This window comes from Pituophis catenifer, unplaced genomic scaffold (genome assembly GCF_029215685.1).
Source record: "Pituophis catenifer annectens isolate HBS135680 unplaced genomic scaffold, rPitCat1.0.hap2 SCAF_9, whole genome shotgun sequence".
Lineage (NCBI taxonomy): Eukaryota > Metazoa > Chordata > Lepidosauria > Squamata > Colubridae > Pituophis > Pituophis catenifer.
Genome location: NW_027256889.1, coordinates 27393838 through 27409227, shown reverse-complemented (window position 1 = coordinate 27409227; position 15390 = coordinate 27393838). Strand labels below are relative to the sequence as shown.

At 48.8% G+C, this 15390-nt stretch overlaps 1 protein-coding gene across 1 annotated transcript; it reads right to left on the bottom strand.

Moving 5' to 3' along the window:
* Positions 1-7161: 7161 nt before the first annotated feature.
* Positions 7162-15317, bottom strand: UTP11 (UTP11 small subunit processome component). The gene is made up of 8 exons (XM_070949860.1): positions 15210-15317; positions 15046-15107; positions 14540-14642; positions 14217-14330; positions 13176-13269; positions 9000-9130; positions 7587-7697; positions 7162-7355 (listed from the first exon to the last, which is right to left on the bottom strand). The coding sequence occupies exons 1-8, from the start codon at positions 15267-15269 to the stop codon at positions 7272-7274; spliced, it is 759 nt and encodes a 252-aa protein (XP_070805961.1). The 5' UTR covers positions 15270-15317; the 3' UTR covers positions 7162-7271.
* Positions 15318-15390: the final 73 nt, after the last annotated feature.

Sequence of the window (15390 nt, the reverse complement as noted above, 5' to 3'; positions counted from 1 at the left end):
TCTGCAACCTGTTCCGGAGAAGAGATGGTTTAAAAAATGCTTTGAAAAGCCTCTGACAATCCCAGCTGTGTTGCCTGATCGTCAGAGCCTTTGCAAAGCATTTTTTAAACCACCTCTTCCTCGGAAGAGGTTGCAGGAAAAAATGCTTTGAAAAGCCTCTGAGATCCCAGCTGAGCCGCGCGATCATCAGAGGCTTTTTTTTTTTTACTTTTAAAAGCATTTTTTCAGGGAAAGAAGTTGTAGAAAAAATGCTTTTAAAAGTAAAAAAAAAAGCCTCTGATGATCGTGTGGCTCAGCTAGGCATGGTGAGGGGGGGGGCGCAGGGATTTTTGCTACCAGTTCTCTGAACCACCCGCCACCATCGCTACCAGATCGGGCGATCCGGTCTGAACCGGGAGCATTTCACCCCTGATTTGAGGGGTCCTTGGTGCTCTCTGGGCCTGGTTGTTTTCTTGCAGACATATTATTAGCCAAACTAGCTAACATCATCAGTGCTAAATGTCCATGGAAGTTCTCAGTCATCCATGGTGGTTGTCCCAAAGCTGCTTTTCCAAAGGCAACTGGACTTTTTAAAAAAAAATTCCTTGAAAGCATTTCGCTTCTTATCCAAGAAGCGTCTTCCGAAGCAAGGAAAGTCCAATTGTCTTCAGAAAAGCACCTTTGGGACAATCTTAGTGCTAGTAACATCACTAGCACAGATGATGTTACCTGGTTTGGATAATGAAACAGCTGTACATCAATATAATAATGCTCTCTAAACAACAGGAAGAAAGCATATCCACAAGGCAGGGAACAAAGACAGATTACCAAGGAAAAGTGTGTGAGGCTGCTTGGAACTGTAGAGATTGGTGAGAGATGCCTAGGGAAAAAAGGGAGATCCGAGGCTTTTGCAAATGCCTAGGAAAACCAGCCAAGAGATAGCTAGAGTAGCTCCCCAGTCAGCTTGACGTAGCCCTAAGTCATGGCTGGATTGCCAGAAGGGACCCTGACTGACTTCTACCTGCCAAAGAGGGGCAGAAAAGGTGCCCCACCAGGTGTGAAGCCTGCTAGTCTGCTGGGGCCCAGACAGCAGCAAGAGGCCCACCAGCATCTTCTCTTTGTCCACATCAGGTAATGATTTCGGGATTCTGCTGAGCTCAGAGGAGGATCTGTTTCTTTTCATTTGAGTGCTTGTTTTCTCAGGAGATTTTGGGAGAGCCCCTCTGCAGGTGCACGCACGGCTTTAACAGCACCTGAGATATCTGACAGATGGAAGATTTCCAAGGTTGATGTGCAAAGCTGATTGCAATTCAATTTCTTCTACCTCTATTTCTTTCCTTGTACCTTGTGTGCCTAGTCATACTTGGCCAATAAAGAATGTTCATTCATTCATTCATTCATTCATTCATTCATTCATTCATTTATATGGCAGCTCTGAGTCAGGCAAAAAGAGCTGAGACATCATCAGAGCAGCCTTAAACTGATCCCCAGCTCTGGTTGGCAGGTACTGAGCAGAGAGGACACACACACACACACACACACACACACACACACACACACACACACACGGGATAATTTGAAGAAACAAGGCAGCAGCCCTGTGAATGCAAGGGGGCTGTTTCCTTGAACTTGCTGACTTGGTCTAATTACTGGTGGAGTCTTTATATAGTACACCAAAGAGCAGAACTAACTGGGTTTTTCTCATGATAAATATATGGCTTCTTTTCCCCCAATAGTAGGCTCAAAAGAATCAGTTTCTTCCCTAGTAAGAGCTGATATAATCTCCTTCCCCACCACCACCCATGAAAGAAAAAGAACATCTCTGGCAGAGGGGGGAGGGGGATACAGGCAAGTCGGCATGGTGGAATCTGCACTAAGTTGCAGGAAGGAGGGCTATGGGGAGGAAGCAATAAAGGAAACTACCTGAGCAAGTGCTTGTTTTGTTCCTGGTTCCTGACCAAGACAGTAGACCAGCCATGCATACACTCTGCCTGGCCTTAGCAACACTACCACTGCTGCACAAAGCTGCAGCCAAAGCCCAGCCTTTGGCATCACTTGCATGGGCCATCTCTCTCAGTGGAAGTGGGTCTCTTACTGCTCTCATTCCTGCAGCTCAGAGCTCAGTCGATGGGTATAGAATGCAGTTACGCTCTGGCTGCTCCAGCTCTGGAGGTTCTTGTAGTTCCAGTAGTGTTGCAAGAAAAGAGGCTTCGCCCATCCCTGCCCAACTCACAGAGCCCACTGGAAGAATGGCATTGGCTGACTGGCTTGGAAACAAAATGGCCCCTCTGCCACAATGCTGGAATTTTGTGCCAGCATGTTTCTCATGCCGTAGAATCCCCTCAGCAACCAGCTGCAGCCTTGACATGACCGGATTGAGGCAAGTTATCCCCACCCTCCTGGCATCCATATGGGGACCCTGCCTGCTTGATAGCAATTGTCCCAGAATACAATGGCTCTTCTGGGCTCAGATTTCATCCCAAAATGAGGTGTTTGCAAAATTAGGGACCGTGTATGGCCAGGAGTGCTTCCCCAAAAGGTGGGAGAATTGGAGTAGATGAGATGCAGGCTCCTTTTCACCTGAAAATTAAAACTAGAGTTTCACTCACCATGTTCACAGCAACAAAACAACACAGCAGCTGCTTTGTTTCTTTACTTTGCATGCATTCCCTTGGAAGAAGCTGCTTATTTCTCACCTGAGTTTAAGTGGCCACAATCTCCGGCATAAGCATCCTTGACTTAAACACCAGCAGTAAGAGCCTCACAGGCTCCAAAATATTCTTTATGACCACTTTCTCTAGACCAAGATTGAAGGTGGAGGGATAACTAGGAAGACTGCCAAGTCCTCCAGAGAGCATCTAAACAGAGGGAGCTCCAGCTTCCATGGGAAGCCTCAGGGGAAGGGAGAACTAGGGAAGAAAGGGTCATTTTTCTACTTTTTCCCCACCTCCTTCTGGAACTCTGCAACTCGGAAGGAGAAAAATATAGTTTTTGAGTTTCCCAGGAAACTGTCTTCTTCCTTAAGCACCTGGAAGGATCCTTGCCATGCCAGGAGAGTTTTCTGCCAAAAGCAGCACAAACCCATATACTACTCTTGCCCCTTTTGCACCTAACATATCTTAATCAGATACTGAAATGGTGCCAGTTTACTTTTGCCCAACCTTTGGCAACCAGGTGAGATAAGGAAACCTCATGTTTGGGTGGCCATAGCAAGACACACAATGCTGGACTAAGATGGACTCAGACTGGATACTGTGTTATTCTTATACAGTTTTATTCTTGTGGATAAAATGAGCCTTCCATAGGCTTCCATTGGAACAGTATGCAAAAGACCCCGCCTGGCTATGGCTCTAGGAAGTCACCCCTGGGGCTTCTGCTCCCTGCTGCCTGATAGTCCACCACAGCTCGGAAGCCCTTCTGTTGCTGTACAGAAGGCAGATTAACAGAATAACAGAAAGGGACCTTGGAGGTCCTCTAGTCCAACCCTTTACTCAAGCTGGAGACCATCTATCATTCCAGAAAAATAGCTGTCCAGTCTCTTCTTGAAAACCATCAGTGATAGAGCAGAGGGACCTTCTGGGGCCAGGCCTCCCTAGGCCTGCAGCAGCCACACCTGGGCATTGATCAAGGACTATACATCCTTTGAGTGAGACCATGTTCTCCATTGAAGAAAACAATTTGCTTTCGAAGATGAGCCTGTAAGTGGTAGCCATAGGAAGGGGAGATGCATTCTCCAGCTGGATGATCCAAGCTGGCTTCAGCTGCAAAAGATCCAGAACCACCAGCCAGGAACAAGCAGCCAAAGTGACCCCCCCACTTCCATTTGCACTTTCTTGTGACCTTGAAGGACACTGTCCCCAAGTCTCAACAAGACACCCTTCATCATCTTCCAGCCCCTCATCAAAACCAAGATTCTCTCTTCAGGACATTTATCCCCTGAGGGAGACCTCCAAACTAGATAGATCTCCTGGAAAAGCTGCATTTCGTCCCCTTGTAGCAATAGGACCCCTTTAAAGGAGGGGAAGTCATGGGCAACACATCTAGATGCACCACAGACCTCCAGATAGGGGGACCAAGGACTCCAAAGGGGGCTTCCCTTCACTCACTGGGTTCAAAGGGAAGCCAGAAGGCCATCTGGAGAAAGCATGTGCTGGTTTGGGTTCCTACAATAAAACCGAGGATTCACATGCCTTGCCTGCCACTCCATTTCCTGGGATGGGGCCAGGAAAGGAGAGAAGGGGGCATTTCTTTTTTGCACCCAATTCCAGCAACAAAAGCACTCCGGGCATTATCCCAATTCCAGCCTGCCAGCTCCCACATGAAAGCCCATGGACAGTTCAAGCACTGGCTGGTTCCCTCGGATCCTCTGCCACATTATGTGCTCCTTGTGCCCTGGAGCTGATCCCCCCCCCCACCCAAAACTGACCAAACTGGCCATGTGAAAAAAAATGTAAAAATCACAGGTGGTGGCTGCAGAGGAGGGGGTGGGAATCGTTTGTATTTCTCAATTTTCCGAATCCCACTTTTTTTTAAAAAAAACAAACATTTATTTAATCATCTGCCACCTTCTAGAGTCAGCTCCATCACAGTCATCAAAAGCTACAGGGAAGTACTTGCTCAGTGCTGATAGTTGGGGAAACTCTTGTTCTGTTAGGTGCCCGACGAGGACTTGATCCAGGTCTGCTGGGGAGCAAGAGTGCGACTGAGGAAGAGAGGAAGGCCGCTTCAGAGGGGAGTCCACCAGTCAGGAAAAAAAAAGGGAGAGGGACCCCACAGGTGGTCCTGCTTCCTCCCCATCTGGGAAGAGGCTCCTGCGTTTGTCCGCAGGAAGAGGGCAGGGGGGGAGGCGGGAAACGGAGGGCTCCCACACCTTTCTCAGGGAGAGAAACCCGGCGCGGTTGCCAAAAGCCAAGAGCGGCACCGTTCCCGAAGCAGCTCTGAGCGGCCCGGCTCATTAGAGACGCATCTCGCTTGGCTGAGGTCCCGCGCCTTCCAGCTCATTAGAAAGATGCCGTTGCTGCTGGCTGCACCCCAATCATCTCTGCAATCAGCGCCTGTAATTAGGTTAATTAAATTGTATCAACCTCGCAGGGACACCGTTCCCAGATGCTGACGAGCAGCCAAACCGGCCCCTGCTCCGGCTGCCGCCGCCCTTCCCTCTGCTCACCGGCGGGCTCCTGCCAGCCCCCGGAGATGCCTGGGGAGGGGGCCTCTGCCCCTGGGGCCCGCGGTTTAAGCAGCTGCTGGTCCAGCTCGGCAGAGCCCGGAGCCCGGGAAGAAGAGCAGCTCGCGGCTCCGAGGCTGCCCGGGATGGGTTCCGCTTCTCCGTGCCCCGAGGCCGGGCTCCCACGAGGAGCCGCAGCTACTGGCGTCCCGCCCGGCGCGCAGTTCTGGGAAGCCTCCCATGGCCGGTGTGGGGCTCCAAGGCGATGGGCTGTCCGGGGCGGGCGCCGCTCGCTTCCTCGCGGGGAGACAACCCGCTCCCCGAATTCCGGCTGGGAAACGGGCGGGGAGGCCACGCTGCCTCTCCTGCCCGCAGGTCCCGGCCCCGGCAATAGGCTGCACACCCAGCCATTTCCCCATCTCCCTCCGTTTCTCGCCGAGCGTGGAGAGAAACCACCGTTTTTCCTAGGTGGTCCTTGACCATTTGGCCGCCTGCAGTTTCAGCTTTGCCATACCCAAGCTGAACTGCAGTCAGAAGCCTCTGCCTAGTCCTGTCCTGGCTGTATTCTAGATTTGTGTAAAAGTGTGACACAAATAAATAAAGATCCAATTTTATTTCCAACCTTTGGAATGATGCCCATTACAGAATTTGCTTTTTTCACAAGTCCTGCAACTGAACTAATCAGTTAGTTTTCAGTTTTTGATCCTCCCTGAGTGTCATTTCATGTTTTATTAGAATTTCATCCCAGCTTTTTCAGGTAGAGGGGGGTGTCACCTTCTCCTGGTTTCTTTTTTTTTAAACAAAACTTTATTATTAAAAAAAACATTTAAAACATACAAGTTTCTCTCAATCAAGAAACAAATTTACATATACAGTGCATAAACTTCACCTATTGACTAATTTCCATTATTCTATATACATATATTATGTGTATTATATGTACATATATACAAACATACAGTAAGATATTCCATATTCTATCCCTCTGCCTTCTCCTGGTTTCAAGGCATCATCTGAGGTGCCAGCCAGCCCATTGTGAGGTTCACTGCAGCTCTTTGCAACTGCTTTTGAGCTCACTGTCCTGAATCGTCAGCTCCTTATGGGCTTGCAAGACAACCCTCCAACTCTTCCCCTTCCAGCGGGAACATTTCCCAACGCCCAACAGCCACAGGAAAACAGAAATGGAGAAACCGTAAGCTGGTCAGAATGCTGCCTCTCTGCTCACACAAAACCCTCTCTTGGCCCCTCACCTACCCTAGGAGGACTGGCATCGTACCAGGAACCACAAATTACCCAGCTACCTGTTAGCCTTGCACATTGCAACAAACCACCAGATTCTCTCTCTCCCATCATCACAGCCGTTATCTTTTAGGAACAGATACTTTGGGGGGGGGGAGCAGCAGGATAAACCAACCAGATTACCTCCAGTGAATCTGCTTGGAGAAGTCTAATAAGCCCCCACCCCCCCACCCAAAGCCCATTCTAGTTAGCCCTGAAATCCAATCACAGCTGTCAAGCTCCCAGCCAGCCTTCTGTGAAACAACACTGCCACCTGCTGGGCATCCATTCACAATACCGACCTTGACATTGGAGAGCACACCTGTACACAGCAACTCCCCTCTCTCACGCTGAAGCCTTCAGGGCATGTAAGCCCAGGCACACCACCAAATTCTACAACAGGCAGAAGTGCCCCACAAGCTCCACCTTTTTTATACTTGCATCACAACCCTGGAATGCACATTTTATCCCTCCATTTCTGCAAGTCCCTTTCCTCCCTCAGGAGCTATGAGAACCAGAGCCAGGTGGGAAGCTGTCAAAGCCCAGCCTGGCCCATCTGCTCCCCACCTTCAGAGCCTTTCAGGAAGGCAAGAGGCAGCTTGCCCCATCCGACCTGGGAAGGATGGGGGGGGGGGTGTTTCAGAGGCTTCTTTCTTCCTGGTCATTCTGTCTCAGAAGGGGAAAGAATGGGACAAGCGCCTGGATGGGCAGGATGGAAAGAGCAGCAACACACTCACAACCGTTCTTATCGGGTTTATTGAACAGGTACCAGGTAAAGCTAAGGCAGGGAAAGAAGCATTTGTAGGGTTTGCAAGCCCATCAAGAGAGGAGATCCCTCTTCACAGAAGAGTCAGCGCTTCCGTCTAAACTGGAACTTATAAATTGCTGGCTGATTTACGGTTTCCTTCTTCAGCTTCACTCTCTCGGTTTTGTCCTGAAATCAAGAAGAAAAGTTTCCCTAAGCAACGTGGTCTGCCAAGAGTGTTTCCAGAAAGGCCCCAATAGCTTCCCCACAGGAAAAAAGCACAGGGCCTTCAAGCTGAGCTGGTGGCCAGAGGCATCCCTGAAGGACAAGCTGCCACAAAGGAAGAGAAGGAAGGTCCCGCTGCCTGCAAGGGAGAGCAGAGGCCGCCTCCTGCAGCGCCCAATAAGGAGCTCTGCTCACCAAGAGATCCTTTCGGGTCTGGAGCTTCTGTGCGATGACAAACATCTTCCGTTCACGCTCGATGCGCTGCCTCAACAGGCTGTACTGACCCTTCCTCTGCCGAGCCAACCTCTGGAGATGGAGAAGAAAGAGGCCGTTTTTCCACCCAGGTGCTCTCAAAGTGACACAATCTTCAGAGCGCTCCCTGAGGCTGGGCAGGACTGCCCTCGCACCCAAGCCATCCCTGCAAAGGCCTTCTGCAACCAGCCCTCCAATTGTGCCAGTCTGCAGGAAAAGAAGGCTGGGGCAGGACCGCCTAATGGAAGTGCTCTGAGGCTGCAGCCAAGGGACGCTGCTCTGGCTTTGCACGAGAACCGGAGAGGGGAGGGGCTGGGCTCACCCCAGCAACCGGGCTGCCCACTCCTGCTGCACCCGTGCCTCAGCCCAAGCATTCCTGAGCACAACCCATCATGGCAGGTGTGAGCTAATTAGCACCATCACTCAGGACAGATCCAAACTTGTTCCCCCGTAGATGACGATGACTCAAGTCTCCCGGGAGAGAAGAAAACCCACCAGTCTAAACTAGTCTGGGGACGTCAGCAATAAGCCAGCCAGAGGGAGGGGGACCTTATCATCATCTGTTGAATTTCCCTCCCCCTCAGTGGTTCTACGCAACCTTCGCATGTCCCCACACAGTATCTCCCTTCGGGTCCTACCCAGCCCAAAGGCAGCCTGGTGCAACTCCATTGCAACCTCTGGAGTTAAATTCCCTCCCCTCCAGCTCTACAGGAGACCAAGTGAACAGCAACAACCCCAGACGCAGCGGAAGCAGCTGCATTCAGCCCTGAGAGAGGCTTCCCTGGCAGATTAGCCTGAAATCCACAACAGGAGGGAGAATATTTTCACTCTTCTGTAGCTCAGCTGTTCACGCCAGCTGCCATGCTAACTGGCTTCTGCCAATGGAGCAATAAGAGGCCACCATTTAAAAATTAAATCTGGCAACGGTCCCATTCGCCTGCCACAAGCTCATTGAAAAGGGTGAACGGCCATTTTCCATCGCCTCCCAGCTGCCACCTAAGACACTGGAGTCACTCACTTCCTTCTGAAGCATGTTTTATGAACAACAAAATAGCCAGAGTCTAAGTAGGACTGTCAACACTGTGGAGATCCAGAATGGACTTTGTCCATCCTGACCTCTTCCTACATGTTGCCCCATCCAGGAGGAAGGGGTTGAAAGCACACTAGGAAGAGCATAAACCTTTTCCAATAGAAGGAAGGCGAGTGGCCATTCAGTTCTGGCACACACAACCGAGGTGCCCTGTCCACTCCAACAACTTCGAGTATCTGCACAAATTTGCTCCTCCTCCCACCCCTGGGTGCAAACTGAGCCCAAGAGAAGACTCTAGGAAGCAGAAAAGCTTTAGCAAATCAGACCTGTAACTGTCCATCAGTGGTGATCCCGGAAACTGCGTTTTTCTTCAGGGTTTCAAGGGTTGGCCTGTTGTAGACTCTGCTGACCAGCTCCGGAGCAGTGTTCAGATGGAGAGCAACATCAAACCCTTGCACTGAGAAAAGGACAGGTTGGTTTCTCATAATTAGTTGGACCCTCCCTCACTGACTCCCAGCTTACAAATCAATTGAGGCCAGCCTTAGGTTTACAAAGGAAATGTGCTGCATGAAGGGGAAAAGGCCAAATAACCAGCCAGGGATACTACTTAACCTAGAAGAGCTGCAACAGAGGGAGGGAAGAAGCTGGTTGCATTCTTCCTTGGGAGGTGGGGGTCCCCCCTCTTCTTAGAGGCTCACCACCTCAAGAAGCCATTATTCTGGACACATTTTTGCTGATATCAAAGTCTTCGAAGTTTCACCAATCTATTCTAAGTGAATTGCAATTCAGCCAAACTAAAAAGTTTAGTTTGGTGGCCAGAACCAAATAGTTCTGAGTTTTGGCTGAGACAAAAGGGTAAATACAGTGGGTAAATACAAAAGGGTAAATAAAAAGTCCACACACTCCTGTTAAATGCCAGAATTTTTAAGATGAAAAAAATTAGACCGAGATAAATCACTTCAGAATTTTTTTCCACCTTTAATATAACATATAAGCTGTGCGGTTCAATTGAAAAAACAAATCTTTTTTTTTTTTAATTGAAAAAGTTTTAAAACAAACACAATTTCCCCACAACCCTCCCTCCCAACCCCCCTCCCCCTCCCCGACTTCCCAGAGCAGAACACAAGGTATTTCTATTGACCTTTAACAATAAACTAAATTGCATAACCAATCATTAAACTAACACCCCCTAAAAAAAAAATTCTTAACCCCCCATATATAAAATCCTATTTCTTAAACATACTACTTCTAATATCACTTATATAGCGCTTATACAAATAAAAGAGATCATTCATAAGCTATTTGGAAAAAACAAATCTTTTAGGAGGAAAAATAACAATAAAAAGATACAACAATGTGGTTGCTTAAGTGCGCACAGCCTCTTGTAAGTAGGGATTTGGCTGTGTTCAGAATTAACCAAACATGTTCAAATTTATGGTAAATAGTACACATCTATCAATAGTGACTCTGATCAAACCCATATAAAGTTAGCTGTTCTTGCAGGATTTTTCTGACATTTACTCAATTGCCTCCTAGTAAAAGCCATGATCTGCAAAGAGTTTAAAAAGCATCAAAGGGATCTCGTTATTGTAAGGTATCAGTCAGAAGAATGGTACAAAACAGTGTCCAAGGCATTGGATATACTCTGTGTCACAAGTGTTTCCAGGACTGCTGTGGCTATCTGCCTACTCACAAACAGTATGGTTTTAATCAAGCCATCTGCTGTTGGCAATTACCTGCAAGCCTTCCCCGCCCTAGTTAATTGCAGGTTAACTCCCTATATAAGCAAGGACCTTTTGCTTGCTACTCGGGCCTAGTCTTCTAGGCCTAAATGCACAGGTCCTGCAGGAAGCTTGGTGCAACGCCGCAGATGGGAGAAGAATGCAGATAAGGATTCCAGACGCCGCTACAGAGAGACTCCCACGGATGCTTGCCTTTTGCTGTTTTGTAGCACGCAAGCTATCATCGGGACTGCTGTTGCTGGATCTTCTTCCTCCCACAAGCTTCAAGCAATGTTTGCTGTTTGAACTGATTTTATTTCAGGTGACTTTCAGCTGTGAAGCTCGTGCTACTCCCACCATGATGGCCTTGATGATGTATCGACGCCGAAGCTGCTTACCTTCATGCTAGCTTTATTTTGTGAACTGTTTCGGTATTGTGGAGAGGGATCTAGGGAGATAGTCTTGCTTCACATACCCAGATAAGACTTTGTTTTTAATGTGTTTTCTTAAAGACATAGTGCTTTTTAAATGTTTTAAAGTAAATTATATTTTTACACAAGACGCCTCTGTCAGAATCATTTCAGTCTCAGTGTGTTTACTCATGAGCTGGTTCACGGTCCGGGGTACCCCTCAACCCCATTTCATCACACTCTGGGACTCAGTGAAGACAGTCATCAACAAGTGGAGAAAATGTAGCATAACAGTGATATTACTAAGAACTGGATTTTCCTCAAAAATTGATTTTTAAAAATGAAGAAAATTGATCCAACATACAGCAACATTAAAGGAGATGCAGGAATTTCTGGCAAGTACTGATTATTTACTATATGTGACAACAATCCCCTGTATTTTTCATACATCTGTGATGTGGAGTTGGGTGGCAAGACAGCTTTTTCTAACAAAGAAAAACATCCAAGCCCAGCAAGATTTTGCAAAAAACTACATCAAGCCTGAGAAAAGCATGTGGGAAGATGTGTTATGTTCTGATGAGACAAGTTGAACTTTTTGGCCATAACTCCAAAACATATACATGGTGCAAAAACAATACTGTGAATCATCAGACGTATATCCACAGCAAAGCATGGCTGGTGGCACCATTATGCTTTGGGGCTGCTTTTCTTCAGCTGGAAGTGGGACTTTAGTCAAGCGCAAGGAAAGAACAATTTCAAACCTCTGCTTAAATGCTGAAGATGAAGAGGAATTTCACCGTTCAACACGATGACCAAAAGTATATCTCCAAATCAACAAAAGAATGGCTTTACCAGAAGATCAAAGTTTTGAAATGGCTCAGCTGGAGTCCAGACCCGAATCCAATTAAAAATGTGTGGGGTGACTGAGAAGGACTGTGCACAGGAGATTCCCTCACAATCTGTCATTCTCACATCTGCACTTTTGCAAGGAAGTGGGCAAAGATTCCCAGGGCAAGATGTACCATGCTAATAAGCTCCTACCCCAAAAGACTGAATGCTGTCATAAAATCAAAAGGTACTTCAACAAAATATTAGTTTAAGGGTTTTATACATTTTTTCTTCCTAAAATATTTGTTTTTCAATTGAACTGCACAGCTTATACCAGTGATGGCTAACCTTTTTGCCGGGGGGAGCGCAGGGGGGTCGCGCCCACGCGTGCCCACACCCATAATTCCGTGCGCCCCGCCCCCCACGCATGCACGCACGACACCCCTGCGCTCCTCCCGCTTTTGGCATGCGATGGCATGGTGGGCCCAGTAGGCCCGTTTTTTCGCCCTCCCCAGGCTCCAGATGCTTTCTTGGAGCCTGGGGAGGGCAAAAACAGCCTTCCCCATCCCCCCGGAGGCCGGAAACGGCCCATTTGCCGACTTCTGGTGGGACTGGAAGGCCCGTTTTTTCGCCCTCCCCAGGCTCCAGAGCCTTTCTAGGAGCCCGGGGAGGGCGAAAACGGCCTTCCCCATCCCCCTGGAGGCCCTCCGGGGGCCAGAAATAGCCTGTTTCCTGACTTCCATTGGGCCTGGAAGGCCTGAAAATCAGCTGGCCGGCGCTGAGCTAGGGCAACACTCACGTGCCCATCGATATGGCTCCGCGTGCCACGTGCCAAAGGTTCACCATCACAGGCTTATACGTTATGTTAAAGGCAGAAAAAAAATCTGAAGTGAACTATCTTAGTCTAATGTTTTTACATCTCAAAAAACTGACGTTTTAACAGGGATATACGGACTCTTTATATCCATTGTATTTGCCCTTTTGTCTCAGTCAAAACTCAGAACTAACAAGTTTTTCAATTTGGCTGAATTACAACTCATCTAGAACATATTGGTGAAATTTCCAAGATTTAAGATATTTGTCTCATAGCAAAACCACACACTTTTTCCCTTTTGTGTACATCTCTAGTTTTCACCTCAGCTAGTCTTTATAATAATTAGTATTGGATTTGGAGTTGTTTTTTTCCTCCCCACCACTTTTCCATTTTTCTTTGTTATATCTTTTTAGATTGCAAGCTCAAGAACAGGAACCATCATATTGATATTTGTAAATCACTCTGTGCGAGTCGGAGATTGGAATAAAAAAATGTTAAGATAAATTATGATTTGTTACAATTCAGTCACCTGTTGCTGACTGTCTCACTTCTGCTAAATGGGAATCATTTCACAGAAAAGGGTTGTTTTATTTTTAAGCAGCACCAACAAAGCAATCCTCCTCCCTTTCATTCAGTGATCTACCAGAAAGTCAAAGTCTAATTAGAGCAGGCTTCTCTGCCACCTTGATTTTCCATACCCAGTCAGTGGCAGTCCCACCACCCGTTTACCTTCCTTCTTGGTGTCAAAAAAGAACAGGTGCTTATTTGGCTGTTTTCCCTCTGCTTCCAGTAGGTGGAGCTCCGACTTCAGCTGCTCGATTTTCTGCTCGATTAAAAAGATGCAGGCACAGAATCAAAAAGATGCAGCCACAGAATCGAGAACTGAAGACTTGGTCAGGTGCCCCCTCCCCCCCCCCTCCCCCAGCACAATTCTGAGGTCAGGCAACAGTTGTCGACTGGCGACCCCCCAGGGGAAGAGCCTTCTCTGTGGGGGCACCTGCTCTCTGGAATGAACTGCCCCCAGAGATACGTATGATCCCCGACCTACGTACCTTTCGCCGTGCCCTTAAGATTTTACTGTTTCAACAGGCTGGGCTGGCTTAAATAACGATTTTAATGGGTGTTTTAGTTTCTTAGGTTTTAATATAAGGGCCAAATCATTGAATATGTTTTAAACTGTTTTTAAATTTTATGGAGATATGTTGTTTTATTGTGGCTGTGCACCGCCCTGAGTCCCTCGGGAGAAGGGCGGTATAAAAATTTAAATAAAAAATAAATGAATAAATAAATAAATAAATAAATAATAGTTCCCTCCCCCACCCCCCAAAAAGGCACCCAACCTCCATCTCCCACATTGTTAGGACAGGGTTTTGGAGGCCTGCTAGATCCACTGGGGTCCAAGCAAGCGCAATCTCTGGAAAGGAGCCCGGTGCTATAAGCTCCTTGTGGGTTTCCTCCAACAAGGAGAGTGCGGCACGGCCTGAAGACCTTACCAGCACCCGGGGAAGGGGGAGTCAAGGGTTCCCTCTCCCTAATGACAGCGGCAAACTAGAGATATTTGGGTGTCAGGTGGGAGGGACAGCAACCTCAGCGTGTCCAGGGGGTCAGGACGAGGAAGGGGAAGCAAAGGTGCTTTTTCAAAGAGGCAACTAGGCTTTCTGGACCAGAAAGTCCAGTTGCCTCTTGAAAAAAGCACCTTTGGGGCAACCATGACCTGGGATGACTGAGAATCATCTCCACAGCCATCGACCAGGAGGGGAATCTTCTGACCTTGACCTCAGCTGCTCGCTTCATCTCCACGTACTTCAGATCCTGGGTCTTCAGCAGCTTCTGCTGCTCAGGCGTGGATTCTGCTTCCTGCTGGCTGATCACATGCACCCCGTCCTGTGGGCAACGCAAGAAGCGTCAGGCTCCAAGAAGAAGGAGGGCCGCCCGTCAAGGCAGGGAACGGGCACCGAGGCCCCCACTTTGGAGCCACTGTTGTGCAAACCCAGCCGGGAGGCCCGCAGGGAAATGGGGAAGGGAAAGCAGGCAGGCCTGGGTGGAAGAGGCCGAGTGACGGGGCCACCCAGCCACAGCCCCGCCGGACCCACCTGCAGCGGCGTGCGGGTCATCCGGAAGTAGAACTCATCGGGATTCTTCTCCTGCGCCCGGCGGCGCAGCGCCCGCAACGCATCTCGCTTCTTGTGGAAGTCGCTGTGGGGAAAGGAGAAAATAAATACATAAAATAAATAAATAAATAAATAAATAAAAATTAAGGGGCGTGCATAAGAGCACCAGCCTACCATCTGTGTCCCTAATGTTCCCTTTAATTTTATACATTTTATGTATTCAATTCATGCTTATACTTATATATATTATCTAATACAGGGGTGGGCAACTGTGGCCCTTTAACAATCTGTGGACTTCAACTCCCAGAATTCCTGAGACAGCCAAGCTGTCTCAGGAATTCTGGGAGCTGAAGTCCACAGATTGTTAAAGGGCCACAGTTGCCCACCCCTGATCTAATACCTACTCGACAAAATAAATAAGTAAAATAAAATAAATAAAGGCGCTCCCGCCCCCCCCCGCCCCTCCCCCCAGAGGCCCTTCCACTCACGCGGCGCGCAGCCGGTAATCCGACTTCTTCTCCAGCAGCCCCAGGGACTTCCGCGAGGAGAGCTGAAGGGAAACACGCAGTCAGGGTTGGGGGGAAGGGAAGAGGGCCCCGCCCGCGGCCTTCCGACTCCCTCCCCCCGCCCCCTGCGCCGGCTCGGAGCCCACCTGGCCCCGCTCGAGGTGCTGCCGCTGCCGCGACTTGGCCGCCTTCGTGAACGCCGCCATGTCTCCCACTTCCGCCGAAGGACCCGCCCCTTCCGCTTGGCGCAGAGCCGATAGGCGAGGCCCGGATCTGTCGGTCGCCCCGCCTACCGGCCAGGGCTCCCTGGCGCGCCCCCAACCTGTT